Source organism: Chelonoidis abingdonii, chromosome 19 (assembly GCF_003597395.2).
Source record: "Chelonoidis abingdonii isolate Lonesome George chromosome 19, CheloAbing_2.0, whole genome shotgun sequence".
Taxonomy (NCBI): domain Eukaryota; kingdom Metazoa; phylum Chordata; order Testudines; family Testudinidae; genus Chelonoidis; species Chelonoidis abingdonii.
In genome coordinates, this window is record NC_133787.1 from 6,353,167 (window position 1) to 6,380,185 (window position 27,019).

At 52.2% G+C, this 27,019-nt stretch overlaps 1 protein-coding gene across 4 annotated transcripts in view; it reads left to right on the plus strand.

Annotated features, from left to right (window-relative positions):
- The first annotated feature begins 264 nt into the window (after positions 1-264).
- The window catches only part of CCDC102A (coiled-coil domain containing 102A), a 55,637-nt gene continuing 28,882 nt past the window's right edge, over positions 265-27,019 (plus strand). For 3 of the 4 annotated variants that reach the window (XM_032784659.2, XM_032784669.2, XM_032784676.2), the window contains exons 1-2: positions 265-379; positions 25,258-26,289. In XM_032784659.2, the coding sequence (XP_032640550.1) occupies positions 25,693-26,289 (597 nt within the window). In that variant the 5' untranslated portion in view covers positions 265-379; positions 25,258-25,692. Of the gene's footprint in view, positions 380-25,257; positions 26,290-27,019 lie in introns of those variants that run through there. The other variant, XM_032784686.2, reaches the window with a different exon arrangement.

The window sequence follows — 27,019 nt, forward strand, 5'->3', positions numbered from 1 at the left end:
CCTGCAGCAAGCAGCGGCTGAGAAACTGATCCAAGCTTTGTGCATATTTCCATTCTCCTCCAGGACTGTTTTCAAAGTTCAGATCACTCCCTTTCCAATGCTCCCTGCTCTCCGGCCCCCACTCAGCCTGGGGAACGGGTGTGTGTAACTTGTGCCCTTCCACCTCCCCTCTCTGTCCGGGCTGTGCCAGTCCTTTCCCACTTCCCTTCCCCCTCCCCCGCCCCGCCCCCCAGCTGTGTAACCAGCTGGGAGGAGGAGGAGACTAAATTCTCTTATGTCTCTCTACTAGGTCACCACGACCACAGCAATCTGAGCTGTTTGGGCTGGCTGGTTCCTCCACGTTCGGCTTCCCGGCCAGCTCGGTCCCGCTGCAAAGGGGGTGAGTGCCGCTTGGGCTGGGTGGGAGCGTTTCGGGGCTTACTGGGGCCCCCCCCCCACCTCTCTGGGACAGGGACTGTTGCTGCCTGGCTGTGGGGACCACACTTGGGACACAGCCTCGGATCCCGACTGGGGCAGCTGGGTGACTAAAGCGGAGTAGGGGAGCTGAGAGCCACTGATCTGAACTGTAGACCCTGGATATGATGGAAACCCCTTGGAGCCGGGGGGGGGGGAGGGCGGCAGCCCCAAAAGCAGGTTCCCCCCAGCAGATCAGCCCCTGGAAAAGTTTCCCGGGCAGAGCCGGCTGTGGCCTGCAGCCTGCGGCCGGAGCTCCATGCGGTGCGGGTGAAGGGCGGGCCGGGAACTCTTCCTGGCCGCAGAGTTAACGCGAACTTCCCAGGTGCATATGGGGGGGGCGGGCAGGGACGTGGTTGCTGCAGCCGCGGGGGGCTCGGTGCCTGCAGCCGGAGGGGGCGGGGCTGCCCCCGCCCGGATAACCCAGTTCTGCGGGGGCGGAGGCCGCGGTTACACTAGCGAGGGAGGCTGTGGACGGGGCGGGGGTGCACAGGAATTCGAAGCTCTCCCGGGGGGAGTCACCATGGTGACTGGAGGATTGGCGGGCGCGGCTGGCCAATGGGGAAGGGGATGTGAGCGAGCGGAGCAGGAGCCAATGGGAGCACCGCGGGGGCGGGCTCTGGGGGGGTTGGCTGGTCCTGCGCCCATTGACAGCGCTGGCAGAAACCTCGTTCACCCGCGGGCGCGGGAGCTGCGGGCATGTGCAGCGCCGGGCTCGGGACGGGGGCGGGGTTTGGCGCTCACTGTAGCCAGCAGCGCTGTGAGCGGCGGGAGCTTTCCCGGGGGGGCACGTGTCCCCCAGCTGCTGCCTAGCCCCTTCTAAGTGTTAACCAGCTGGGGGGGGGCTCACTTTGGCTGTTGGGTTTAGCACGTGGGTTTTGGGTGGCTCTGGTGGCTTGTAGGGTGACTAGTTGGGACAGTCCCAGTATTTGAGGCTTTTTCTTATCGTGGCACCGATTACCCCTCCACCCCTTGTCCTGATTTTTCACATTTGCCATCAGGTAACAGTGGCTTGTCTTATACTGGAGACCAGACTAGAAGAGCTGATGGCTCTAATTGCCAGGCGGCTGGTTTTTCCACCAGAACACCCAGTCGAAAAGGGACCCTGACGACTCCGGTTGGCACTGTTGACTGGTCTGTTAAAAGTCTGGTCAGCGCCGCAGCAGGGGCCTAGGGCTAAGGTAGGCTCCCTGCCTGCCCTAGCTTTGCATGATTCCCAGAAGTGGCCAACAGGTCCCGGTGGCCCCTAGATGCATGGGCAGCCAGGGAGGCTCTGGGCATTGCCCCTGAGGCTGGCTCCGCAGCTCCCATTGGATGGGATCTGACCAATGGGAGCAACCCCCACTCCTCCGCCCCAGAGCCCTCACCTGTACTCCAACTTCCTGCTCCATCCTGGTGAAACTGAGTGAGGTTGGGGAGAGTGAGCAACAGAGGGATGGGGATGGAGTGAATGGGGCTGGGACTTCAGAGAAGGGGTGGGGCTTCAGGGTTGGGGCAGAGGTGTTCTGTTTTGTGCAATTAGAAAATTGGCACCCTAGGTGAACTCTTCTGGCCTTAACCCGGAAAAAGATTTTTGAAGAACACAAACCAGCAGTTTTCCCCTCCCCTCCTCATCAAAACAAACAATCTTGGTCACTGTTGAAGAAAGTTAAAGTCCAGCTTAAATGATCTGTATTCAGGGGTTTAACTCCTGAAAAAAGAGAAGAGAATGGGTGACTGTGTTTATAATTGTAATTTATACTTTAATGTTCGGGTATACCCACTCTGTCTGTCCAGAGTCACTGTCTAGACTGGGGGGAAGGGGGAAGGTGCCTCCATTTCCCCTTCTGGTAAAATGAGGTTAATGACACTGACCTCCTTGGTAAAGCACTTTGAGATCTGGGGATGGAAAATGCTGGTATAAGAGCTAGGCATTATTATGATAGATGGAAAAAGTAAATTATAGGAGGAACAGGTAGCACTGCCTTAAGGTTGCCTGATGCATTCCATTATAAGACCCTGTTTTTAGTTGCACAAAATGTTTCTCAACTTTAACCATTCAGGCTGAAATTTTCCATACTAGGTGCCTGCTTGGGACAAACTTTTCTGGAAAGTTTCAGCAAAACATTTCAGCCGTTTCTGAGAGTGAAGTTAGAGAAAAATACACTATTAGCTAATGGTTAAACAATTATTGCTACTCTTTCATTGCAAAGCCCTACCTCCCTCCACCACCACCCCCCCATGTTTTGTGGCAAGAACTTGAAATTTAGCAGGGCAAGGTCACCCTCATGCCAGGGATGTGCCTTTTGCTTTCCCTGTGAGAACCGGCCCAAATATGGCCAAGTTATAAGCCTCTGAAAAATCGCAGTTCATCCAATGGAGACTTGGTAGTTTGGCAGCTAAATTCTCAAGAATTCCATCTGCACTGAGCAGGCTGAAGCCCAGGGCCACTAGGAGTAAGCAGTCAGTGGCAACCATGGCACCATACTTGTGTGTTCTCTCAAAGCTCCCGTTGCTAGCTCCCAGGCAGTGGGGATGAGAAAGAAGAAGCTGCCTGGCTGGTATGTAGAGGCACAAAGAGAAAATGGAGTGACTGAGGATGGGGGAGGGGGGGGAGACATACTGTGGGGGGGAGGGGGCAAGCAGAGAGGTTCCGGGGGGATGGCTAGAGTAAGGGAGCAGAGATGGATGGGCAGGGCATATGCTATGGGATGGCGTAGGAATGTGGGACTAGGAAAGAAGACTCTATAACCACCAGAGAACATTTCCCTCCAGAATCAGGAATTGAACCCTGGATTCTGAGGCTTCCCATTCCATTTCTGTCAGCAAATAGCTGTGACACCCAGTGGCAAAAGCTGACTTTTCTCTTTCCCCCATGGCTGGTCCACTTAAAGAATAACAGTCTACTATGCTACTACTGCATAGGTTCAAGTGGTCGCAGGCTGTGCTGTGGCGCTCAAGGTGTGACTCCTGCTGATAGCTCCATGTGAGGGAATTTGGTTTGTTTCAGTTCTGAAAAAAAGCAAACCTAGGAAATTACTTGCACAAAACTACATTAACAGAATGTTAAGGCTGCAATGTCAAGGTAATTAAGAAATTAATCATTTTGTTTTTAGTGCAGGGTATGGATGGTATGCACTAGACGGGTCCTGCGGCCGCTCTTTGAAGGATGATAAAAAAGATCTTGAATAGCTACCCCTGCAGTGAGCATCATCCAGCCTGTGCACTAAATGAGGCAGTGGTCCTGTGGGAAAAAATAGCATGGGATCCTGTAATTCAAAGCTGTAGCATAATGCATGCCAGAATTAAGGCTGCCCAGAGCCTTGTGTGCATTTCCTAACTTTTGAGAGCTTGACTTGGCAACATTAATATTCTTTTCATATTGGGTTTTGTACGTACTGGACATACTGGGTTTAAATAGAAATTGAGCAAGGGAACGTTTAAATTTCTCAGTAAGGTTCTCTTCTGTCCCTCCAAGAGGCACAGCAAAGAACTGAGAGCCCAGTGGGAGAGGGGGCTAGGGCATTAACCCACCTTTGCACCATCATGATTCTGGGATACTTCAGGGGTTGAAGAGGACCCTGGGTGAACATCCCCTGGAATCTCTTCTGCATGCCCTAGCACACCCTTCCCAAAGTACTCCTGGGGGAATTCTGCACCACTGCACTTGTGCAGAATTCAAGGCCCCTGCAGATTTCTTTGCTTCCCCGCAGAAAAATGACTTCTGATGGGGAAGCTGCAAGAGCGATCATGCACCCCCTCCCCAGCAATGCAGGCAGGTTGGTGTGGGCACCCAGAGCAACTGATAGACATAAGTCATTGGGCGGGGGGGGCAGGGCGGGGGTGGCAGTCCTGCACGTGAAAGGAGAGACATTGTCCCTCTCGTTTGCTATTGCAGCACAATTGGTTTGGAGGGGAAAGGCTTTGGGGTGTTTCCTAAGGAGGGAGGTGTGGGGCAGGCTCTGTTCACTAAGCAGGCAGGCTGCCACATTCTGCCTATTCCCATTGTTCTTAGTGAATTCCTCTAGGAATATAAAACAGGGGTAAACATTTTAAGCATTTTCCATTGCCAGAGTGGTGTAAAGGATAGTATGACCTTATAAAGCTTATGATGCTTTACTGATTAAAACTGGTCTACATTTTTGGACTGAATTTCCTATCAATAATTTCTCCATGAACTATTTGCCACTGACCTTTTTGGAGAAGCTCAGTAGCCAGTATAAATCGTAAGTTTGAGTCCCCAGCCTTCACTTGCCCCTCAGTTGCCTGTGATGCAACACTGAGCATATGGCTGCATGTATTTGACTCTTAGCTAGAAGGAAAGGGTCAATACTAGCTTCATTACTATTAGAGAGGGGATTTGGTGACTTCCTCCAAGGCCTCTCACTGCCATTCTCCATCCATTGTATTGTAGCGTAAATAAATTACCACAATATTGAAACCAACTTGATATATTGCATTATTTTGACCAAAAATACAGAATTTTGCAGAATTTTAAAATATGTACAGAATTTGCAATTTTTTGCTGCAGAATTCCCCTAGGAATAGCAAGGATCTTGCAGGGGGGTCCTTGGAAGACAGTTTGACAGGTATCTTCCACTGTGGGAGAATCCTCCCCTGGTGCATTCCGTGCCCTTACATGTGGTATACAGAGTTCAGAGCAGAGCTGAGGATTTTGCCCTATGTCTGTCCCATCTCTGCTGCACTTTCTGTCTGCATATTTCTAACACCATGTTAAATTCATCTCCTCTATTTTTAGAGATGTGCTCAAACCAACACAGCACCCCTGGAAAATTTGGATCTTACCACTGAAAATCAGCTCCTAGATAATTCCTTCTTTGGGTCTCGTGCCACATCTTCCTCTTGTCTTGGAAAGCACCCAGCAAATTGTGCATTTTACTGCAATCTGAATGATAAATGCTCCTGCTAGCAACATCTAGTACAATGTGGAAAAACTTTCTGTAAGCTCCTTATTTAACTAGGAAAGCAGAGGGAAACATCTGGAACCATGCCCTGTTTATAGCATCCTGAGTGGGCACAGAAGCAGGAAGTCAGAGCCCATTCTTGGCTCTATTTGGCAGCAAGCTGTACAGTAGGCAGCGGTGTTTGGGAGCCAGGGACATTGCTCAGAACAGCTCCAAGCTAGTCTTGGGGTTGCCAGGCGTGCATCATGCTCTGCACTCCATGCAAATCCCCATGTGCAGAAACATGCTGAGTTGGCCTGTGAACTGCACTGTCTGGGGACCTGGGAGCTGACCCGAAACGCATCCGCTCTTAAGTGGAAGGAATGGCATAAAACTTGAGAGCCAGGTGGCTCTGCCAGCTCTTTCCTGTTTGGAAGCTACAGGGGTTGGTATTTATTGATTGGCTGCAGGTAATGGAAAAAGCTCCTGATTGAGTTTGTATTTCCAGCCCCAGTTTGTCTAGTAGGATGTGGTGCTTGGGCGTAAGGCTGGCCAGAATGAGACATAGTATAGGAAGGCTGACTGCGAGCTTCATCTTCCACCGCTGCCAGCATGCCTCGGGTCTGACTGCAGCACTCTGTTACTTTGAATCCTATCCACTTTTGCAAACGAACCTGAATCCAGACCCACAGCACCCCTGGCTGTTTGAGGCCTTGATCCCCATGCTGCTCTGCCAATGCACCTCAGCTCTGACCTGCAGCATGCTCTGCATTACTAGGCTTGGAATATACATAGAAATCGGGAAAGATCTCGGAGCAGGGCTGCCCAGAGGAGTCAGGGGGCCTGGGGCAAAGCAATTTTGGGGGCCCCTTCCATAAAAAATTGCAATATTACAGAATACTATATTCTAGTGGGAGGCCCCTGTGGGGCCTGGGGCAAATTGCCCCACTTCTTCCTCCTCCTCCTCCCCCCACCGACCCCTCCGGCAGCCCTGTCTCAGTCAATGTGGATAGTTCTCTGGAAACATCCACTCAATGTGCTGCGGCAGCCAAAAAAGCAAACAGAATGTTGGGAATCATTAAGAAAGGGATAGATAATAAGACAAATCATTTTGCCTCTCTATAAATCATGCTACGCCCACATCTTGAATACTGTGTGCAGATGTGGTCACCCCATCTCAAAGATATATTGGAGAAGGTTCAGAAAAAGGCAACAAAAATGATGAGGGGTATGAAACGGCTGCCATATGAGGAGGGACTAATTAGATTGGGACTACTCAGCTTGGAAAAGAGATGACGAGGGGAGGGATATGATAGAGGTCTGTAAAATCATGACTGGTGTGGAGAAAGGAGTAAGAAAATGTTTACTCCTCATAACACAAGAACTGGGGGTCACTAATTGAAATTGATAGGCAGCAGGCATAAAACAAACACAAGGAAGTATTTGTTTACACAACGCAGAGTCAACCCGACTATTAGAGGTCTTGATCCTCACCCAGCTCTGCCAGTGTGCCCAAACACAGCACCTCAGCTCTAATCTGCATTACCAGTCTGATTCCCCCACCACTCTGCCAATGCACCCGAACTGTGACTTGCAGCCCTTCTCTCCTCCCACTATTCCAGTCCTAGAGCCCCACACAGCTCTTCTGCTGCACCTCAGCACTGGCCTGCATCACCCCTGCTATGGCAGCTCTGTCATTGCACTTGTCCTTACCAAAAGCTTCATTTGCCAGGCCAATCACAGTTCTGCCAATTAACCTTCAGCTCTGACCCACACCACCTTCTCCTGTTCCAGTCTGGGACTGGCCTCACATAGGGCTGTATTTTGTCCTTAGAGAACTTACCTCTTCAAAGTGCTATGCAGACAGTAAGCAGTTAATTGCCACGGTAGATCTGGGAAGTATTATCACCCCATTTTACAGAGGGGCAAATTGAGGTGCCTGGAGGTAGTGACTTGCCAAAGGTGACATAGGGAGTAATGCCAGAGCTGGATTTAGAGTTCTTGGGTACATGGCATTATCTCATGGTTCCATGCTGCAACCACTCAATGCTATCAGCGTCCCGTGGCCAACCCTGCTCTGAGGGAAGGTGAGTTCGTGATGTGAATGGATGGGGGCTGGGCTGAGTCCTAACAAACTCATTCCACTTGCATCTCTTATGGATGGCTCTGAGGTTCCATGACATTTAGGGGTGTTTGGATTAGAACCAAGATCCAGTGTAGGATCTCCAGGTGGCTGTCCAGAAGTGGCAGGCTAGTGCACCAGTCCACTATACCAAATCTTCTAATTTCATGCTGCAGGGAGTAAACTAATGCCCTGGGCCAGAGAGTCCTGAAGGAAAATTTCCTCCTGGGTTCAGTGTTGCACAAGTGGTTGGGTGCATTATGATGTAGGAGAGGGGTCGACAACCTTTCAGAAGTGCTGTGCCAAGTCTTCATTTAGTCACTCTAATTTAAGGTTTTGCTTGCCAGTAATACATTTTAATGTTTTTAGAAAGTCTCTTTCTAGAAGTCTATTACTAAACTACTGTTGTATGTAAAGTAAACAAGGTTTTTAAAATGTTTAAGAAGCTTCATTTAAAATTAAACTAAAACAAGAGCCCCTCGAACCGGTGGCCAGGACCTAGGCAGTGTGAGTGCCACTGAAAATCAGCTCACATGCCACCTTCGGCACACATACCATAGGTTGCCTACCTCAATGTAGGATATCTTCTCAACTTTCTCTAACTCTAGCCCTCATCCCAGCCCTGCTGGAGGCAGGGTACCAGACTGTATGGACCAATGGTCTGACTTGGTACCCCCAGTCCTACATTACCAGCCTTTCATTCGCACAGAACAGCAGTCTTTCATCTCCTCAGTGAGGATCCTCCATTGACACCTCATGTGCCATATGCCTGGGGATCCTGTATCAATCCTGATTTCTCTCCCGGGGGTGGGGTGTGTTGTCCCAACAGTATGTGCATACTTCCTTTAGTAACCTGACCAGGATCCTGCTGTTCTTCATTCTCTGCCCCTGCAGACACTAGGATTCATGAAACAAAGGTTTGATGACTTGGGAGACTGAAAGAATCTGAGGTTGTAAGTGGAGCTGGATGCAGATTATTCTTGCTCACCTGCATAGGGCTAAACTGATCACCGGGGCTAGACATACTGAATAGCCCCTTACTCCATAAGTTGCCCCATTGAAACCAATGGGACCCCTTGCATGAGTAAGTGCTTGCCAACGTGAGCAAAGGTCTCTGCAGACTGGCCCCAGCTGTGCAGCCAGATGGGAATTCTCCCCTCCAAGGGCTGTCTGGCAGAGCCCATGTTGGAGAGGGGCCACTGGGCAGGGTGGACCAGTGTTCTGAGGGGGCGCAGAGAATCCTTTCTCACACCTGGCTAGTGTCTTGCCCAGGGTAAACCAGCCACCAGAGGGGGGGTCTGGAAGGTATTTTTCCCCAGCTCAGATTGGCAGTGACCATGTGGTATGGGGTCACCTTCCTCTGCAGCCTGGGACATGATTCTCCTGCTGGGATCATCTGGGCATAGCTGACTTAATCCTCTGCTGATGCAGGGGCGGCTTTGCTGGCACCTTGGTCTCACCTGCTCTCTGCTTGTGGCCCACAGCAGTTTTGCCTCCTGAGGATTGAAATGCTTTAGTCTAGCCAAAGTCCTTGGGCTCCGTGTGGGGGTATCTGGGTGACACTTAGTGGCCTGTGATGTGCAGGAGGTCAAACTCAGTGGTTTAATACCTTCTGGCCTTAAACTGTGTCCTTCGGGCCTGCCGATAGCAATTCTGGGCCCCAGGGCCAGAGCTGTCCCTAGGGGGCTGCAGGGCCTGGGGCGGAAGTGATGAATCCGTCATTTCCAGGACTGACCTATCACTTCCGGGACCAACCCCACTGGCCAATCACACTGGCGCATGGGCCCCCCTCCCCAAAGCATTGGGCCCAAAGCAGGCACGCACACCTAGGAGCCCTGCAGCCACCCAAGTGATTTAAAAGGGCCCAGGGCTCCTGGCTGCTGCAGGCCCTTTTAAATCGCCCAGGCCCCTGGGCAATTGCCCCCTTTACCCCCCCATCAGCAGGCCTGGCCGCCTTCTGCAGGGTGGCGCAGGGCCCTCTAGCAGGTGCAGGCTGGTATATATTGGGGGTTGAGTGTAGCTAGATCTCAGTGCCCCATCCCTGCGTCTGGCATTCGTATGGAGGACTGAGACCTGTAGCTGGCTGCTGGGTCCATCTGCTTCTGGGCTGCCCAGTGCAGTTAAGCAGCTTTAAGTGATTAGGGACAGTGACAGCTGTGGGCTGACTGTCCTCTGGACCCTGTACTTATCCAATTAGGACTCTCCAGCACCCTCCCATTGGGGTTTCCTGGAGCGGTTTACCAGCTTGGCAGAGCTACAGGGCTGTGGTCACAGGTTCTTGGACTGAGAAATCCGTTTGGCTCCTGGGGCAGCAGGCAGGACCCCGGCCATGTTACCGTCTGGCTCTGAAGCGAGGTCTTGGTGTAGCAGGGCTGATTGTGCAGAATAGGCAAAGACCGCGGGGGTGGAGGCATCGAAGGGGTCAGTGCTATCAGAGTTCTCGCAGGGATCACTGCGCTTGGCAAGTGACCTGTCTTCCAGCTCTGGGATGGCAGAGGCAGGGCCCGTGCACATTGTATTTTTATTTTGGTATTCTTCCACCTATGCTGCAAAAGTAGTCCCTCAAAATGAGGACAAAAGTATGGTGTTTAAAGTGCTTTCTTTCCTTTGTCCTTGTGCTCTTGGGTCAGGCACTCTACCCACAATTGCAAGCTTTGCCTGTGATGCCAGAGTAGCTGGATATTTCTGCTCCATTGGCAGGGAGGTTGTTCAGAGCAATGCTTCTCAAGCTATCTGATGTGGGGGACTGGCAACTTTTTTTCCAATGTGCCAGGAACCGGTGCCTTATTATCCTATTCGCTCTTATGAGGAAACTCGCCGCGGACCGGAACCGGTCCGCGGACCACCACTTTTAGGAGCACTGGTTTAGAGTACCGATGGTCAGATTGTGCTGGGTAGGTTTCGGGGATATACCTCAATGGGCCAATCCTAGCTCAGAGCTGTTTCATGCTGCCTGTCTGCAGACTCAGGCAAACGGTGCTTGGTCAGGCCAGAATTGGAAGGTTTCCTTTGTGTCCATAAAAGCTAGGAATGTGATTGTGCTTTTTAAAGAACCAACACACCAGTTCTGCAGAAAGTGGTGGGGCCAGCAGGGCCGTGCTGGTGGGAGCGAAGCACTGCCTGCCAGCTGAGTCTCTGTTCTGCATCTGCTCCATTCAGAATAGGGCTCTGTCATGCCTACAGGGGGAGAGGAAAAGGAATGAGATCTCCCTCTTCCTGCAGTTTGCATTCACAGGGGAAAGAGGCAGCATCCCCTGGCCTGATCCTTCTCACTTTTGTACCTCTCTTTAGTGGGGAGGAGAAGGAGCAGGCGATGAGACGCCATCACTTCTCTTCTGCATGGGGGATGCTGGTGGGCTACAGGAGGCCACGCTTCAGGAAGACAAATGGGACCAAGAATTAATTCTTCATGTCCATTGTCCCTCGAGTTTCCTCCATTTCCCCGCCCCAATCCACCAGGGAGCCAGATTCTCGGCTAGTGTACAGCTTTTTGAGTCTGTGGAGCTACACTCTCTGTGCCAGCTGAGCACTTTGCTCTGTGTTCTAAGTGCACAGGATGGGACAAGCGTCCTGCTCTGTAGCCTGGAAGCTGTCTCTGGCGATCAGGCTTTGGGAGTGACGGGGAGCACTTGTGTGTGCCGGGGAGCTGAGCTGTGCTGGGGAAAGTGTGTCGAGGGTTGTATAACAGGCAGGAAGGCGAGAGCAACACCAGGCCTCTGTTCTCTCCTCTTCCCTTCTCTCTGGGGGGAGTGGGGGGGGGGAGGCGGGGGGGAGGGCTTGTGTTGTGGCAGTTTGGCTGAAGCAATATGGAAAATTGGCACAACCCCCTTTCCGTCCCAGGCCAGGCCAGGCACCCCCTCCCCCATGTCTGTGTGCTGTCTGGCTGCTCGTGGCACTGTCCTTTCATGTGGGCAAAACTCCTTGGAAATGGGCAGATCTGCAACTAATTAGTGTGAGTTGCGGGTAGCTTGCTTCCCCCTCCATGCAGGGATGGAGCCCAGAGCCAGCCCTATGTCCGCCTTCCTCCCTCAGCCCCACACTGGCTTTAGCGATAGGATTAACGGCTCTAGTGGAAACGCTGGAAGAGCGCCCTCTGCCCCAAGTCAACTATTTTGTGGTTTTGGGCTTTGATCCACAGCAGAACCATTCCAAGAGAGGCTTCCAATGGGCTTCCTTCCCCCTCCCCTATACTCATCCCCTTATACACACGTGTGTCCCTGTCCCCCGCCCCCCCACACACACACCCTTCTGCCTTTCTCCCTCCCTTCTCTCCTCAGGCTTGTATCCTGGCTCTGCAGCCCAACAGAGAAGCTGCCCCATTCTGGGGATTTCCATCTCATCCCTTTGTGTCATTTCTGCATCCATGAGCGCTAGAACCTCTGTCTTTTGTAAATAGAAAGTTGAGATTCCCACTGACTCCAGGAGCTGGGGCTTTGAAAATTAGCTCCCTGAGAGTTGGCAACAGCAGTGTGTCTTGCCAGGGGACATTGCGAATTATTGCTATTTATTATGGTCATGCCTGTAGGCTTCAAGCAGGGATCCCAGCTGCATTATACTAGGCCCTTTTCCGACCACATAATGAAGAGTCCCTGCCCCAAACAGCTTCCAATCTAAATAGGTCCTGACTATACAAGAAGTGTTAATTTCCAGCTGTGAAGTGATGCTTGCAGATGTTAAAACATCTGGCTTGCTCTCTGTGGTGGAAATCCCAGCTCCTCTGATGGTCCCACTAACCTTTGCCATAGCCCCTCTGTAGTAGCTACAGCTTGTTCCAACATGCCCATCTCTTTTCCTTGTCCGCCGAGCCAAAAAGTGGTTCACTGCCTACCATATGGAAATATACCAGTGCCCAGAGAGTTGCTTTCTTCTGGCACTGAACAAGGAGCTCTGTTAGAATCAAGGAAAACTGTGCTGGGGAGCTATTCAGCAGCCCCAATGGAAGGTAGGTGCCTAATGCCCATTGACTTTTAATTGGAGCAAGGTGCCGAACTACCTTTGGAAACCTTCCCCATTGGGAGACAGCAGAGCTTTAGGGACAATCTCAGCTTCACCGCGAAGCTTCTACCTTGAACCTTCACCAGCTCCCTCTCCTGCCTGGCTTCCTCCTGGAGGATTCGTCTTCTCTCCTCAGCCATGCAGAGCATGCTCACTTGCATGCCTTCATGAGACAGGCTGCATTGTCTTGGCGGGGATACAGCTGTGGCCAAGATTCACAAGACCTGTGTTCTTTTCCTGACTCTGCCACCAACTCCCTGCCTTACCCTGGGCCAATTTTTTTGCCTTTTTGTGGCTTTCCCCCACTGTACAATCAGGAGAATATGACAGACACACATGTTTACCTCCTGCGCCCTCCATTCTGAGTACAGTCCTAACCATTCATCTACCACACACGCTTGTCCCTTCCTAGGGCGTTACCCTCAGTGCAAACTCCCATGTGCTGCTGACTTGCTGGATTCAGTTAGCAAGCTGAATGTTTGTGCTGACGCAGGGCAGGAAATGGGATATTTTGATTTAAGCCCCGTATCCTCTCCCTGCACAAGCTGCGTGGTATCTTCACGTCACCCTCGGCTGTCATTTTCCCCATCTGTGCCTCTTTCCTCCCTAATACAATGGGGATAATAATGTCCAGTGCAGCAGAGGATGGGGAAACTTGGTTCATTATCGCCTGTACTGGGCTTTGAGCTCCTCAGGAGCGGGGGGGAGGAAATGGGGCTGTACATGTTTTCAAGATCATTATTTCCTGCTCCATCATCAATCACAGAGCAGGCCCCAGGAGACTGAACTCCTGGGTTCTCTTCCTAGTTTGGGGGGGGTGCAAGGCTCTTGGCCTACATTCTGAGAGATGCGCTCAGATGCTGCAGTGACAAGTGCTGTATGATCATAGCTCCTGGCTCTGCCACTCACCTGCTGTGTCGTCCTGGGCCAATCATCCTCACCCTCTGCTTCCCCAACTGTATAATGGGGATAATGATGGAGCATCGGCTTGTGTGAGCTGCCTGGGCAACACCAAAGATGGTGGGGCAATCTAGAGGTCCGATAATCAAGAAGCACTAGGCAGATAATCTCCCTAGACCTCGTGGGCCTTGGTGACTTCAGCTGCCCTTCAGGGGATGTGCAGAGCACTTTGAGATCCTTGGATGAAAAGCCTAGAGTCGGGCAGTGTACCTGTTATAAATAAGGAAAAGCCTTATTCTTGTGGCCCTGCCTTTGGGCATTGATCCCATTCTCCTAGGCGGACCAGGATAGGACCTTTGGGGAGAAGCTGAGCAGAGAACCTGCATGCTCATTGCATGAGTCAGACATGAGGGCAGAGTCAGTATGGGGAGGGTTGCTGTGAGAATGATCAGATGCCCAGGTTTAATGGGGTGGCAAAAGCAGGGGTCAGAGGTTGGGAGAGTTTATCTGGGTTTGTTATTTGGACAAAGGCAGACAGTGCTGCCTTTGTCCAAATAACGAATCAAGACAGAACTAGGTTCGACGGGGACAGGTGAGCAAAGCCCACAGGTAAGTGGGGAACATGAAGACCTGGGAGATGTGTCAGAAACAAGATGGATCATGGGCTATAATGGCAGAGAGAAAGGAGGGTCAGGGCAAAACTGGGAGGCAAGATCAAACCAGTATCTTAGATGCCTATATACAAATGCGAGAAGTAGGATAATAAGCAGGAAGAACTGGAAGTGCTAATAAATAAAACATACTATGGAATGTTGGCTCACTAAAACTTGGTGGAATAAATACACATGATTGGAATTGTATGGTGTGGATGGGTATGCTTGCTCAGGAAGGATAGACAGGGGAAAAAGGGAGGAGGTGTTGCTATGTATTAAAAATGTACACACTTGACTGAGTGGAGATGGAAGTGTTGAGAGTCTCTGGTTCAGGATAAAAGGTGTAAAAAACAAGGTGATGTCGTGCTAGGAGTCTACTACAGCCACTAACCAGGTGGAGAGGTGGATCAGGCTTTTTTAATCAACTACAAAAATCATTCCAAAGCCCAAGTTGGGTGTGATGGGGGACTTCACTATCCAGATATATGTTGGGAAAATACACCGCGGGGCACAGAATCCAATAAGTTCCTGGACTGCATTGCAGCAACTTTTATTTCAGAAGTTGAAAAGCTACTGGGGGAAGCTGTTTAGACTTGATTTTACAATAGGGAGGAACTGTTGAGATTTGAAAGTAGAAGGAAGCTTGGTGAAGTGATGATGACAATATAAGTTTGCAATTCTAAGGAAGGGTAAGGGAGTACAGCAAATAAGACAATGGATTTCAGGAAGTGATTTTGGTAAGCTCAGAGAGCTGATAGGTAAGGTCCCATGGGAATCAAGATGAGGGGAAAAACAATGAGGAGAGTTGGCAGTTTTTTCAAAGGGACACATTAGGGGCCCAAAGGAAGCTATTCGATGGGTAGGAAGATAGAAATGTGCAAAGACCCCTTGGCTTAACCGAGTTTGCATCTAACAATAAAAGGAGTCATATAAAAATGGAACTAAGTCAGATTAAAAGGATGAATATAGGAAATAACCAAGATGCCAGGGGCAAGATAGAAAGGCAAAGGCCCAAAATGAGCTCAAACTAGCTATGGGATAAAGGGAACAAGAAGACTTTTTATCATACGTTAGAAGCAGAGGAAGCAAGGACAGGGTAGGCCCTGCTCAGTGAGAAGGGAGAAACGGTAACAGGAAACTTGGAATGCGAGATTCTTAATGACTTTTTTGTTCGTCTTCACTGAGAGTCTGAATGGAATGTCTAACATAGTGAATGTATGGGAAGGGGTAGGATTAGAGATAAAATGAAAAAGAGCAAGTTAAAATCACTTAGAAAATTAGATGCCTGCAAGTCACCAGGGCCTGTTGAATGCATCTAGAATACCAAGGAGTTAATAGAGGAGGTATCTGAGCCTCTAGCTATTATCTTTGGAAAGTCAGGAGACGGAGAGGATTCGGAGACTGGCAAAAGGGGCATAATACAGTGCGCTCTATAAAAAAAAGCCCGGAAATAAAAAACCAGTCGAGACACATAGACAGTTTAGTAACTTTTGCCAGGGAAGATAATGGAAGCAAGTAATTCAAGAACGATCATCTGCAGCAACTTGGATAGATGTGTAAAGTGATTAGGATCACAGCATGTGTTTGTAAGATACAAATTGTGTAACACCAACTCTGATTGCTCTGTCTTTTGCAGATAGATACGAGTTTGTGGATAAAGGAGAGTGGTGGATTGTGGTATACCAGACTTAGTAAAGGCATTTGATCACGTCTCGTGCATGATATCTTATCGATCAACTAGGAAATTCAATTTAGATGGGCCCTATAAGGTGGGTGCATAACTGGCTGGATAACTTAACTCAGAGTATCAGGGGAGTAGCTTGTGTCAGTCTGGATCTGTCAAACACGCGAATCCTGTGCCTTATAGTTCAGACGTTTTGGAGCGTGAGCTTTCGGGGAATACGCCACTTCGTCAGCGGCAGGTAGTGAAATTCAGGGGTCAGTAATTTCACAGCTAGAGATAATGAGGTTGTCAATAGGGAGGTGAGGCCTGTTCTAGCAGTGGAGGTGTGAAACAAGGGAGGAGAAACTGGTTCTGTATTGGCAGCCATTCACAGTCTTTGGTTTAGTCCTGAGCTGATGGTGTCAATTTGCAGATGAATGAAGCTCAGCAGTTTCTCTTTGAAGGCTGGTCTGAAGTTTTTGCTGCAGGATGGCCACCTAAGGTCTCTGTAGTGTGGCCAGAGAGGTTGAAGTGTTCTCTTACAGTTTTTGTGCCATTGCCTGATATGTGATTTGTGTCCATTTATTTTCCGTAGAGACTGTCCAGTTTGGCGATCTATGTAGCGAGGGCATGCTTGGCATATGATGGCGTATATTATGGTGGATGTGCAAGTGATGAACAGTGATGGTGTGGCTGATCTGGTGAGGTCCTTGATGGTGTCGCTGGTGTAGATGTGGGCAGAGTGGGATCAGTTTGTTTGCATGGATTTTGGTTCTGAGCTACAAATCTGCCCACATCTACACCAGCGACACCATCACAGGACCTAACCAGATCAGCCACACCATCACTGTTCATTCATGTGCACATCACCAATGTATATACGCCAATTCATATGCAGCAATGCCCTCTGCTACTTACATCGGCAAACTGACAGTCTCTACGGAAAAGGTAAATGGACACACATCAAGATATCAGGTGCAATATACAAAACCTGTAGAAGAACACTTCACTCCTGGCCACAACTACGCAGACCTTAAGGCGGCCATCCTGCGCAAAAACTTCAGGACCACTTCAAAGAGAAATGCTGACTTCAGTTCATCTGCAAATTTGAAACCATTAGCTCTGGACTAAACAAAGACTGTGGATGGCTTGCCAATTACAGAACCATTTCTCCTCCCTTGGTTTTCACACCTCACTGCTAGACAGGGCCTCATCCTCCCTGATTGAACTAAACCTTTATCTCTAGGTTGCTTCTTGCTCAGCATATATATACCTGCCCTGGAAATTTCCATACGTGCGTCTGACGAAGTGGGTATTCAGCCTATCGAAAGCTCAACGCTTCCAACGTTTTAGTCTAATAAGGTGCCACAGGTTCTCTGCCTGCTTTTACGTCTCAGCAGTAGTTATTAATGGCCCCATCATGCTGACAAAGGTATAACAAATGAGTTCGCAGGGGTTCGTTGTTGGCCAGCTGCTGTTTCATATTCTCATCAACGACTAGCTGATGTGCATAGAAGTAGCCTTTAAGTTTGCAGACAATACCAACGGGAGGATTGCAACTGCTTTGAGGGGACAGGGTCAAACTTACAAATCGATCTGCAAATTGGAGAATGAGCTCGAGGTAAACCGGGTGAAGTTCAATAAAGACAAAGCAAAGTGCTCCACTAAGAGGAACAATGAGTTTCACACTAGCAGAATGGGAAGAGACTGTCTGAGGAGCGATATGGCAGAAGATGATTAGGTCATGTGGACCACAAGCTAATCATGAGTCAACAGTTGTGATACTGTTGCAAAAAAGCAAACGTAGATCTGGGATGCAGTTTCAGGTGATTGTGGTCAAAAGACCGAATCTCTTCCGCTCGTACTCGCGCTGGTTAGGCCTCCATGGGGTATTGTTGTCCAGTCCTGGCACCGCTTTCAAGAATAGATGTGGGAGAAATTGGAGAAGGTCAGAGGAGAGCACAAGATGATTAACAGGTTTGGAACATGCCCTATGAAGAAAGCTAGAAAGAATTGGGTTTCTTAGTTGGAAAGAGAAGACTGGAGGACATAATAGAGTTTCAGGTATCTAAAAGGGTGTCGGAGGAGGAGGGAGAAATTTTCATCTTAAGCCTCCAATGATAGAAAAGAAATGGCTTAACTGCAAGCAAGGGAGATTTAGGTGGACATTAGGAAAATGTTCCTAACTGTCAGGGTAGTTAAACACTGGAATAAATTGCCTAGGGAGGCTGTGGAATCTCCATCTCTGGAGATATTTATCTAACCTACTCTTAAATGTCTATCAGGGATGGTCTAGACAGTATTTGGTCCTGCCATGAGGGCAGGGGCTGGACTCGATGACCTCCCAAGGTCCCTTCCAGTCCTAGAGTCTGAGTCTGAGTGCTGTGACAGCTGTTCTTGAGAGCTGGGGAGATGGAGGAGTTAATGAATGAATTAATAACTTACTGGAGCTGCAGCATTTGAAGTGAGTGAGAAGAGGAGAGGGGGCAGGCGGGGGCAGAGTCCTGCAGGTAAGTTGGGGGTTCCTCTCCTTGGGCGAGGCACTGCGGCCAGGATTTGGGGTGTCCTGTGGGTGTCTCACTGCTCAAACAGCTCACCAGGCCCTGGCCCGGGAGCAGCTCTGTGGTATGGGCAATGTGGGCACAGCCAGACACTCTGTGGGTGCTTGGTGTGCATGGCTGCTGGGCTGGCAGGGGAGTGCTGCCTGATCTGTCTAGGGATGGCAGAGGTCATAGGGCCTGCTGGAGGGAGCAAGGGGAGAGGTGGAAACAGATGAACCTTTGATTGCTCTGACCGTCGCTGTATAACCACCAGCTAGAGCCGCTTGGGGCAGGACAGCGAGAGCCTGGTTTGTAAGTGCCTGGTGAGGGACCCACGCTGGAGCACTGGTATCCAGCCACTGCGAGCAGGAGTCTCCATCCTTGGGCTGCTAGTGTCAGGATTCGCACTCAGCCCCCGAGCACAGCAAGAGCCTCACTCCCAGGCTCTAGTGTCTGGATCCATGCTCCCAGCATCTGAGCGTAGATCCACTCTCCAAACATCTGAACTCACCCCTTGTCATTCCCCACGTGAGCACCCTGGAGAGCGGTGTTCTCTGCTCTGGCTTTGATGTTCCTTGGGCACGTTCCTGTTAGGGAGAATATTGTTTCAGTTTTTACTGTGATTGTCTCAGCAGCCATCTGCTGCCATCTCCACACTCTGAGACCTATTTACCCTCCAGCTGTATTACCTCGAGTGATTTATGCCCCCAGACTTAACAAGCATACTCTTCCTTAGCAGCGCCTCCCATGGCATCCTGGGGCGGTGGAAATGCCACAGGGAGTGGGAGAGACTGAGCAGGGGGCAGGGTGGAAGCCACATAGAAGAGCCTGGTTCAGCTGAACTCTGTAAAAACTTTATGGCTAAAGCGTGAGCAGAGAGATGGTGAAAGTGGAAGAGTGCTCAGATGCCATGGTGATGGGGCAGTGTGAAAAACAGATGAGGGGGAAGAGCAAACTGGGGAGAAAGGGGGGTAAAGGAAAGAAGATGCTGAGGAAAGCCAATAGTCGCTACTAATCTGGCGCCGTAACTGGGTGGTGCAGGCAAGGGAGCATAGATATCCAGCCCAGACCATCGGTGCAGACCCTCAGCTGGTGTGAACCTACTGACCTCACTTCCCTCTGTAGACTTCTCTGGGGCCAATCCAATGTAGATGGGCTGAGGATCTGACCTTGCGGTGGAGGTGTGACATTGAGCATGGGAGAAGGAGTCGCCGGGAGCAGCGAGGAGAGGGGTGTGGCTGGGGCCGACAGAGGGGGAGGTTACAAAGGGGGACCTGAAAGCAGAGCCCTGAAGCCTTTCCAAGGCACAGAGCTTGTCCTACATGAGGAAGGGAAGCCAGTGCAGAGATTCCCTGCGCTGACCTGGGGAAAGTGGATCTGGTCAGCCGTGGTTTGGACAGATCACAGGGCGCAAGGGGTACCTGTGTTGGTGAGGTGTTGCCAGGGCATGGCGACAAGTTGTGGAGGTGGGGTTAGAACAGGAGCGAGATCGTGTGGAGGAAATGACATGGACACCCACAGCAGTCGATGGCAAGGTTCCCACCAACTCTGTTGGGACCAGGATTTGGCCCAGAAAATGCTGTAGGGCAAGCTGAGAGCATATGCACAGCCAGCCGCCTGTGAGCAGAGGGACTTTGGCTGACGGAGCCAGGCTGAGAAGCTCTGACTCGGCGTGTCCTCGTGTTGCTGCAGCAGTAGCCTGTGCAGCGAGCTATGGGGAGGGATGAGGAGCCAGGGACTCGGCAGCAAACTCCAGCGTGTTGGTCTCCGGGCCTGGCTGTAAATGCAAAGTCAGATTCCTGAGGGCAGCAGGAAGCAGCTGTGGTTTTCTCAGCCCTGGGAAGCAAGGGGTGAGGAGCCAGTGGAAGTGGCTTCAGGGATCAAAGAGAGGTCATGTGCCAGGAGCTGTGGCCAAGAGAAACGGCGATTCTCCGGCTGGCTAGGAGGCTGGAACCGTTCCTTACTTCTGTGTCTGACACCTGGAGACTGTGCTCCGGTCACATGCTCTGCCTGGGCCTGCGCCATGAAGCCAGCGAGTGGCTAAAGCTAGCGCAGAGCACCACTGCCCACGTGGTAAGCACTGTCCTGCCACAAGCACGTAGATCGGTGCTCTGTGACCTGCTCTGCCTCTTGGCTTCTGGGTGGCACCAGTGGTTGACTCTGACCTGGAGAGTTCTCTGAGGCTTAGGTCCTTGAGAGGCTGCCCATTACCCCAGCACGCTGAGGTCAGCGAGGGTGCCGACACTAGGACAGGGTTCTCTATGAAGCCCCCTCCCCTGCTTCCGGTCTGGAAAAGCCCGGTCCTGGTGACATGAGGGGTCTCTGGGTCAGAAAGTGCTGTCAAGGGAGGGCAAGGAGCTTCCTCTGCCCCCTTCAGCTGCCCTTAGGGGGTGTGAGGTTGCTGTTGGATTTCCTCAATGGCATTTGTAACTGAGGGAGGCTTCCCTGGGGATTTGAGAGAGCTAAGTAATTACTACGTCTCTTTCAATGCCCAAGCAGGGGAGCCTGGATCCCACCCCATCCCCTGGCTGGCTCTCCTCAGCCAGGGGGATGGTTGTGCTGAACTGGGGCCTCGGGGGACAGTGGTGGTAATTAAGGGAAGGGCAGAGAGCATGTGGCCCTGAGGGCTCTGAGGACTCTGCTCCTTATAAAGGGTGGGCCAGGGCTGGGGTGCTGTGGAGATGGAGCTCTCCGGCTTAAAGACACTGATGGGGGCAGCACTAGGCATTGCTGACTAGTGACTTCCTTGGGGTCCCATCCTGTGCTTTTGGCTGGCACTTTTGTATGGGTGCGGGACACCCAAAAGGCAGCAAATATGGATACTGGGTGGCATCCTCAGGGCTTGGCCAAGGGCTCAGTGGGACGGGTGGCCATCCCACATGGCTCGGGGTTTGCTAGGGAGTTGCACAGGGTGGAGAACTGGGCGTGAGGAGCAGTGTGAGGAAGGGCAGGTTTGCGCAGTGGCTGTGCCTCCCATGAGGAATCTGGGTGATAGAGCCATGAGGAGAGACCCCAGTTCTCTGGAGCAGGCTGCTGGGTCACCAGGCCGTCACCAGCTCTTCAGTGGGTGACATGGGTGGAGCAGTCCTGGTGGGGCTGGGGATGACCAGGCCAAGCAGGGGAGGAGCCTGTTGACTGTTGTAGTGGGAATTTGTATCCTTGTTTCCCTTCGTAGCATGCTCACAACGCCACCACTATCCCCATCACTTACTGCTAGGTTTGCAGTATAGAAATGGCCCCTCAGGCATGTGAGGATGCACTGCATGGGAGCCGTTGCTCAGCACACTGGGGTCTGCCTGTGGAGAAGCCACCTAACTCCCCATCGCAGCAGGACACCCCCTAAGGAGACACCACTGCACAACTCTGTGGTGGGACACAATTGTGATCACGATAGGTGTGATCACGATTCCTGCCACCCTGCACCGGCACTGAATAGTGCTGGGATGGGATGTTTTATGGCCTCTGGGCCCTTTGAAGCCATGAGCTTTTCAACTTGGACCTGGGCAGCCACTGGAGGTGAGGAGCAGGAACCTTGCTATAGCATCTTGTTGAAGGGCTGCAGGCCCACCCCCCGCATTGCAGCGTCTGTGCTGGGAGTGAGCCTCAATCCTGCTGTGGGACAGTTGGCGCTAAGAGCTCCCGTCCCTGAGGTGACACCACTACCTCTCCGGGGCATGTTACAATGCCACCCCCGTGTAGGGTAACCAGACAGCAAGTGTGAAAAATCAAGGCAGGGGTGGGGGGGTAATAGGTGCCTATATAAGACAAAGCCCCAGATATCAGGACTGTCCCTATAAAATTGGGACATCTGGTCACCCTACCCCCATGGAAAAAGGTTGCTTTCATCAGTGGCCTGGTTACAGTGAAACAGAGCAATGCTGGCCTATGGCTGTGGCCAGCTTGGAGTGGGGAAGAGGGAGGGAAGGCAAGAGTTCATGATCAAAGCACATTCCCCTGCCCGCTTCACTCATGCAAGCTGAACCACTTCCTTCCACACCAGGGCAGGGCAGATCCTGGCATTTCGCTGGAGTGACGCTTCCAAACTGGCCGTGAATCCAGCCTGACTCCCATTTCCAAAAGCCCCTCAATTCTCTGTGTTTAGCCTGTCCCCCTTCCCCATCACACATGCGTGCATGCACCGGTCCTGGGGCCCAGCCATATTTAGGACCCTGTGTGTGTGTGTGAAAGCACAGATCTCCGCTTGGCAAGGGCTCCCTACAGGGCTATCCCTAGCCATTTGGGTCCCCTACGCAGTCCCCCGCCCTCCCCCCGTCTGGGAGGCAGGAGCTGTGAGGAGGGGGCACTTTTGGGGGTTGCACAGGCCCAGAGTGGCCTGGGGGATTAGTGGGACTGGGAGCAGCCTGCTCCGCTTCCCTCACCCCGGCCGTGTCGCTCGGGGAAGGGAGCTTGGGGGAAGGGATTTCCGCCCCCCTCACTGGCAGCGGCAGGAAGCGGAGCAGCCTGACCTCAGCCCACTCTACTCCGCCAGCTCCCAGCTGCTTTGCTCCACTTCCCGCTGCCAGTGAGGGGGGAGGAGAAACTTTGCCTAACCCCCCACCCCAGTGACACAGCTGGGGCAAGGGAAGGGGAGTGGGCTGGGATCGCTCTGCTTCCTGATGCCAGCAAGTGCGGGGGGGGGGGGGCGTTTCCCCAACCTCCTCGCACTCACTCGGTGGCGGGAAGCGAGTGCCGCAGCTGGGAGCTGGCGGAGTAGAGCTGGCTGGGGATGGGCTGCTCCACTTCCCGCTGCTGCCAGTAAGTGCGGGGTTGCTGGGGGAAGAGATGGAATGGGGGCAGAGTGGGGGGGAGGGCAAGAGGTGGGGGGGAGGGAGTTGTCCGGGGCCCCGCACCCCTATGCCCCCAAGGACAGCCCTGGCCCTTGCAGTGGGTGCAGCCTGTGTGGGGGCCGTCCAGGGGATAGGGCTGGTGCTGCCGCATATGCAGCATGCATGCTGCGTCTGCCTAACCATGGCCCTGGCCCCCTGTAGCAATCAGCTTTCCAGAATGTTAGCTGAGGCTTTCATCCCCAGATGGGCTAGGCTACCCAACCCTCTAGAGACACGTCCCAGCCAACCAGCTGCAGCCCGCCTTGACTTACAGAGCCAGCTCTCTGTCCCTGCCTCACCCCTGCCAACAGAGATGCTGCGAGGCTGCCTCTAACGACAGGCTCTTGGCAGACTCGCTAGCCGCAAATGGCACCTTGGTGTTGCCAATTCCTCCTGTACGTGTGTGCTTCTCTCACTTGCTCCATTTATATCCCTCTGCATTTGGTCGCCCCACTTGCTGGGCTGCTTCCGGTGTGTGTGCTGAGAATCCTTCCCCCAAGCACCACTTTCTCTGTGCCCCCCGAAGCTTGATCCAGGTCCTGGCCTGAGCCCCCTAGTCTTGGCTGCACAGTGGAATGCAGTACAACTCCACTTGAACATATGTGCCGCTAGATGCTCTGTGAAGGCATTTCCAAGAAACCCCAAGCTGCGGCAGATGGGTGCAGACTGTGAGATTCCAGCTAGAGTCAGAAAAGGGGACTGTGCAGAAAAGACACCTCTTTAGGCAGCAGCTTAACAAAAAGAAGGCCAAGAGGTGACTTGATGATGGTGGCCTATAACAATCTGTGATTCGGGAGCAGATAAAGGCAAAACAAGATCCAGTGGCTGGAACAGGGACAAATTCGAATTGGAAATAAGATGCAATGTAATTAACCGCTGGGAGAGCTCGCCAAGGGATGGGGTAGATGCTCCATCACTTGAGTCTTTAAATCAAGATGGGATGCTTTTTGACAAGACATGTTCTAGCTTAACCACAAGTTGCTGGAGAAAAGAATATTCCCTCCATTGTTGGAATTGCTGGGAGTAATTCTTTGGCCTGTGTAATGCAGGAGATCAGACTACGATAGATCATCAAAATGGTCCCTTCCTGCACTGAAATCTATGACTGATCAGCTCTATTGGCATAACACATTTTTACTATTCTTAGCCTGGGAGAGGGTGAGTAAGGTTCTATTCTGGTTTGCACATCAGTAGAATTGCAGGCTCAGTTCTGACCGGAGAATCTTTTCCCTTGGTAGTGGAAGGGGTAGAAAGGTTGTAGTTGGATTTCTAGATTCCAGGCAGAGTGGGCAGGGCTGGCACGTTTTAGCTTGTACCCTGGAAATTCCTGAGAGAGCAAATGTTAATACTGTCACGTTGTCCTGCATAGAAGCATTGGGCGAAGAGCCTTCAGGGGGTCAGCTAGTCCAGCCCCAGTGCTGAGGCAACAGTTTACCTAGACCATGGTATCATCCCTATGGAAGTTGCTGCCGGAGACCTTTGGGGTGAAGAGAGTGAGACGCAACCAAATTCCATCCCATAATATTAGAACCCCAGGAAAGTTTAGATTAACACACTCACAAGGGGGCTCCCAATTTGGGGGGCTGCTCTTCGGAGTCCAGCTGGAGACACCTGGGGGCTGGTTTTCAGAGGAGCAGAGTCCCCACAACTCCTACTGGCTTCCACCAGAGTTGTGGTTGCTCAGCACTTCCTAGCAGTGACGCCCGAGCTATCTCGTTTTGCATATCCAAATTGAGTGGCTGTTTGAAAATGTGACCAGCAATCAGGGATGCCCGGTTTGAGATGCCTGAATGAGGCATGATTTCAGAAAGCACTGAGCACCCGCCCTCTGGAAATCAGCCCCCTTCAAGATGTCTCAAGTTGGGCCTCCAAAAACCTGAGGCCACCAGAATCAGTAGTTACTTTTGACCTGGGGCCTTAGTGAACGAACCAGTGACTAGTTGTTGTCAATAGCTGCAGCATTTCCAGGTGCCAACTACAGAAGCAGCAGAACACTAGTATGTCCCTTCCCAGTTGTCCTCTCTCTCCCGTGATGCCCAGTTTGGTGCTAGGTGGCCTCCTGCCCTTCTCCTTGACAGTCCCCCCCCTTCAGTCAGTCCAAAGCTGTGCACCGGGGTGTTGCTACCGGAGCTCGAGGTGTGAGATGAGAAGTGCAGAGTCCTGGGTTGGGTTGAGGAACAAGCAGCTGTTCGTACATCTCATCTTTCTCCTCCTCCTTTCAGGGCTCCAGGATCATCTTGTCGCCTGAGAAACTAGCCCAGCAAGAAAAGTGTCTCCCATGCACGAAAGCAAGAGCATGACGGTCCTCCGCCACCAGCTGTCTCCCAGCGAGGAGGTAGCAGGCCGTTTCCCTTCCACTGGGGTGCCATCTGCTGTGCCTCTCAGGGGCTAGGCAGCACAGGCTGGATCATGTCTGCCCTTCTTTGTCTGAGGCACCTTTTGGAGGGGGTCTGGCTGCTCAGCCCATCATGCCTGGCCTGTTTCTGACCTGGGATAGATAGGGCTCCCCTTGATCTAACGCTGTAACTGCTCCCTGTTGTATGTCTGTGCACAGCGAGTCTGGGTCCAGCATTCCCCACCGCTTGCCCAGTGGCGGTAGGTGAGAGAGAACTTGCTATAACCCAAAATCTGAGAGGTGGATTTGCCCCTAGGCCGCCATGAGTCAAAGCACCAGCTCTCGCCTGGCAGACTCACCTCAGCTCTCCAGGACCAGCCTCCTCAACATCCTTGGCAGTCCCCAGCCCGAGACGATGAGCCTGCCGGACTCCATGTCCCCCACCCCAAAGAGTGGCACGCCCTTGCCAGGGCCGTCCCAGCTCCCCCTGGGAGCCGTGTGTCTGGACGGGGACTGGGAGAGCCGGGAGGAGCTCCGGCTGCGGGAGCTGGAGGAGGCCCGGGCCCGAGCGGCCCAGATGGAGAAGACCATGCGCTGGTGGTCGGACTGCACCGCCAACTGGCGGGAGAAGTGGAGCAAGGTCCGGGCGGAGCGCAACAAGGCCCGGGAGGAGGTGCGCCAGCTGCGGCAGAAGCTGGAGACCCTGACCAAGGAGCTGACCAGCCTCAAGCGGGAGCGGCAGGAAGTGCTGAATGAGAACGAGCAGCTTGGCAAGGAGATGGCGCGGCTGAAAGGGGAGGGCGAGGAGGAGCAGGAGAAGGAACTGGACAACAGGGTGGCCTTGGAGAAGGAGAAAGAGGGCTTCCAGGAGCAGGAACCCGTGCGGGATGTGGGCTCGGATAAGCTGAGTAAAAATAAGGTGAGGGGGGGAGAAGGGGACAGATTTCCATCACCCCCAACGCATGCACGGCACCTTTGTGTGGAAATGGATGCACTTGCAGGTAGACACAGCTTGATCCAGTGGACAAGGCACTGAACTGGGAACCAGGGCTCTGTTCCAGGCTCAGCCCCTGGCCAGCTGGGTGATCTTGGACAAGTCAGTTCCCACTCCGTGCCTTGGTTTCCCCATCTGTGACTAGGACGGTCCATGTGATCAGCCTGTGGATAAAGCGCCCTGAGGTCTGTGGACAGAGCTGTGTACAAGCTTTGCCTTGCCAGCAATGGCGGTGTGGAACTGCATTGCTAGTCAGTTAACCAGCCCCTTCTCCTTGGCTCCTAACCCCTCCCGAACAGCTTCCACAGGCCTTGGAGTGACATTTGCTCTCAGAACAGGGCATGGGTTTTTTCAAAGCAGGCTAGACTCAGATGTGCCCTAGTGGTTCTGTCCCGTGTCCCCTCTGTCTTCCCCTTGCTCAGCCCAATGCGGGACCCTCTCCTCCCTGGCCAGCTGGGGGCTTTGGGGTGGGACCAGCAGGGATTTTACAAGCTGCAACATTTCCAGTTGAGGAGCAAATGTATTTGCATTGTGGTCATTAGAGAACAGCCCTGTCCCTGCTAGAGGAGCTGGTGGTTTGGTGCCTGTGCCCCAAATCTATACTAAGAAGACGCAGCTGAGATTCTCCTCTCCACCCAGATGGCCAGAGAGACCA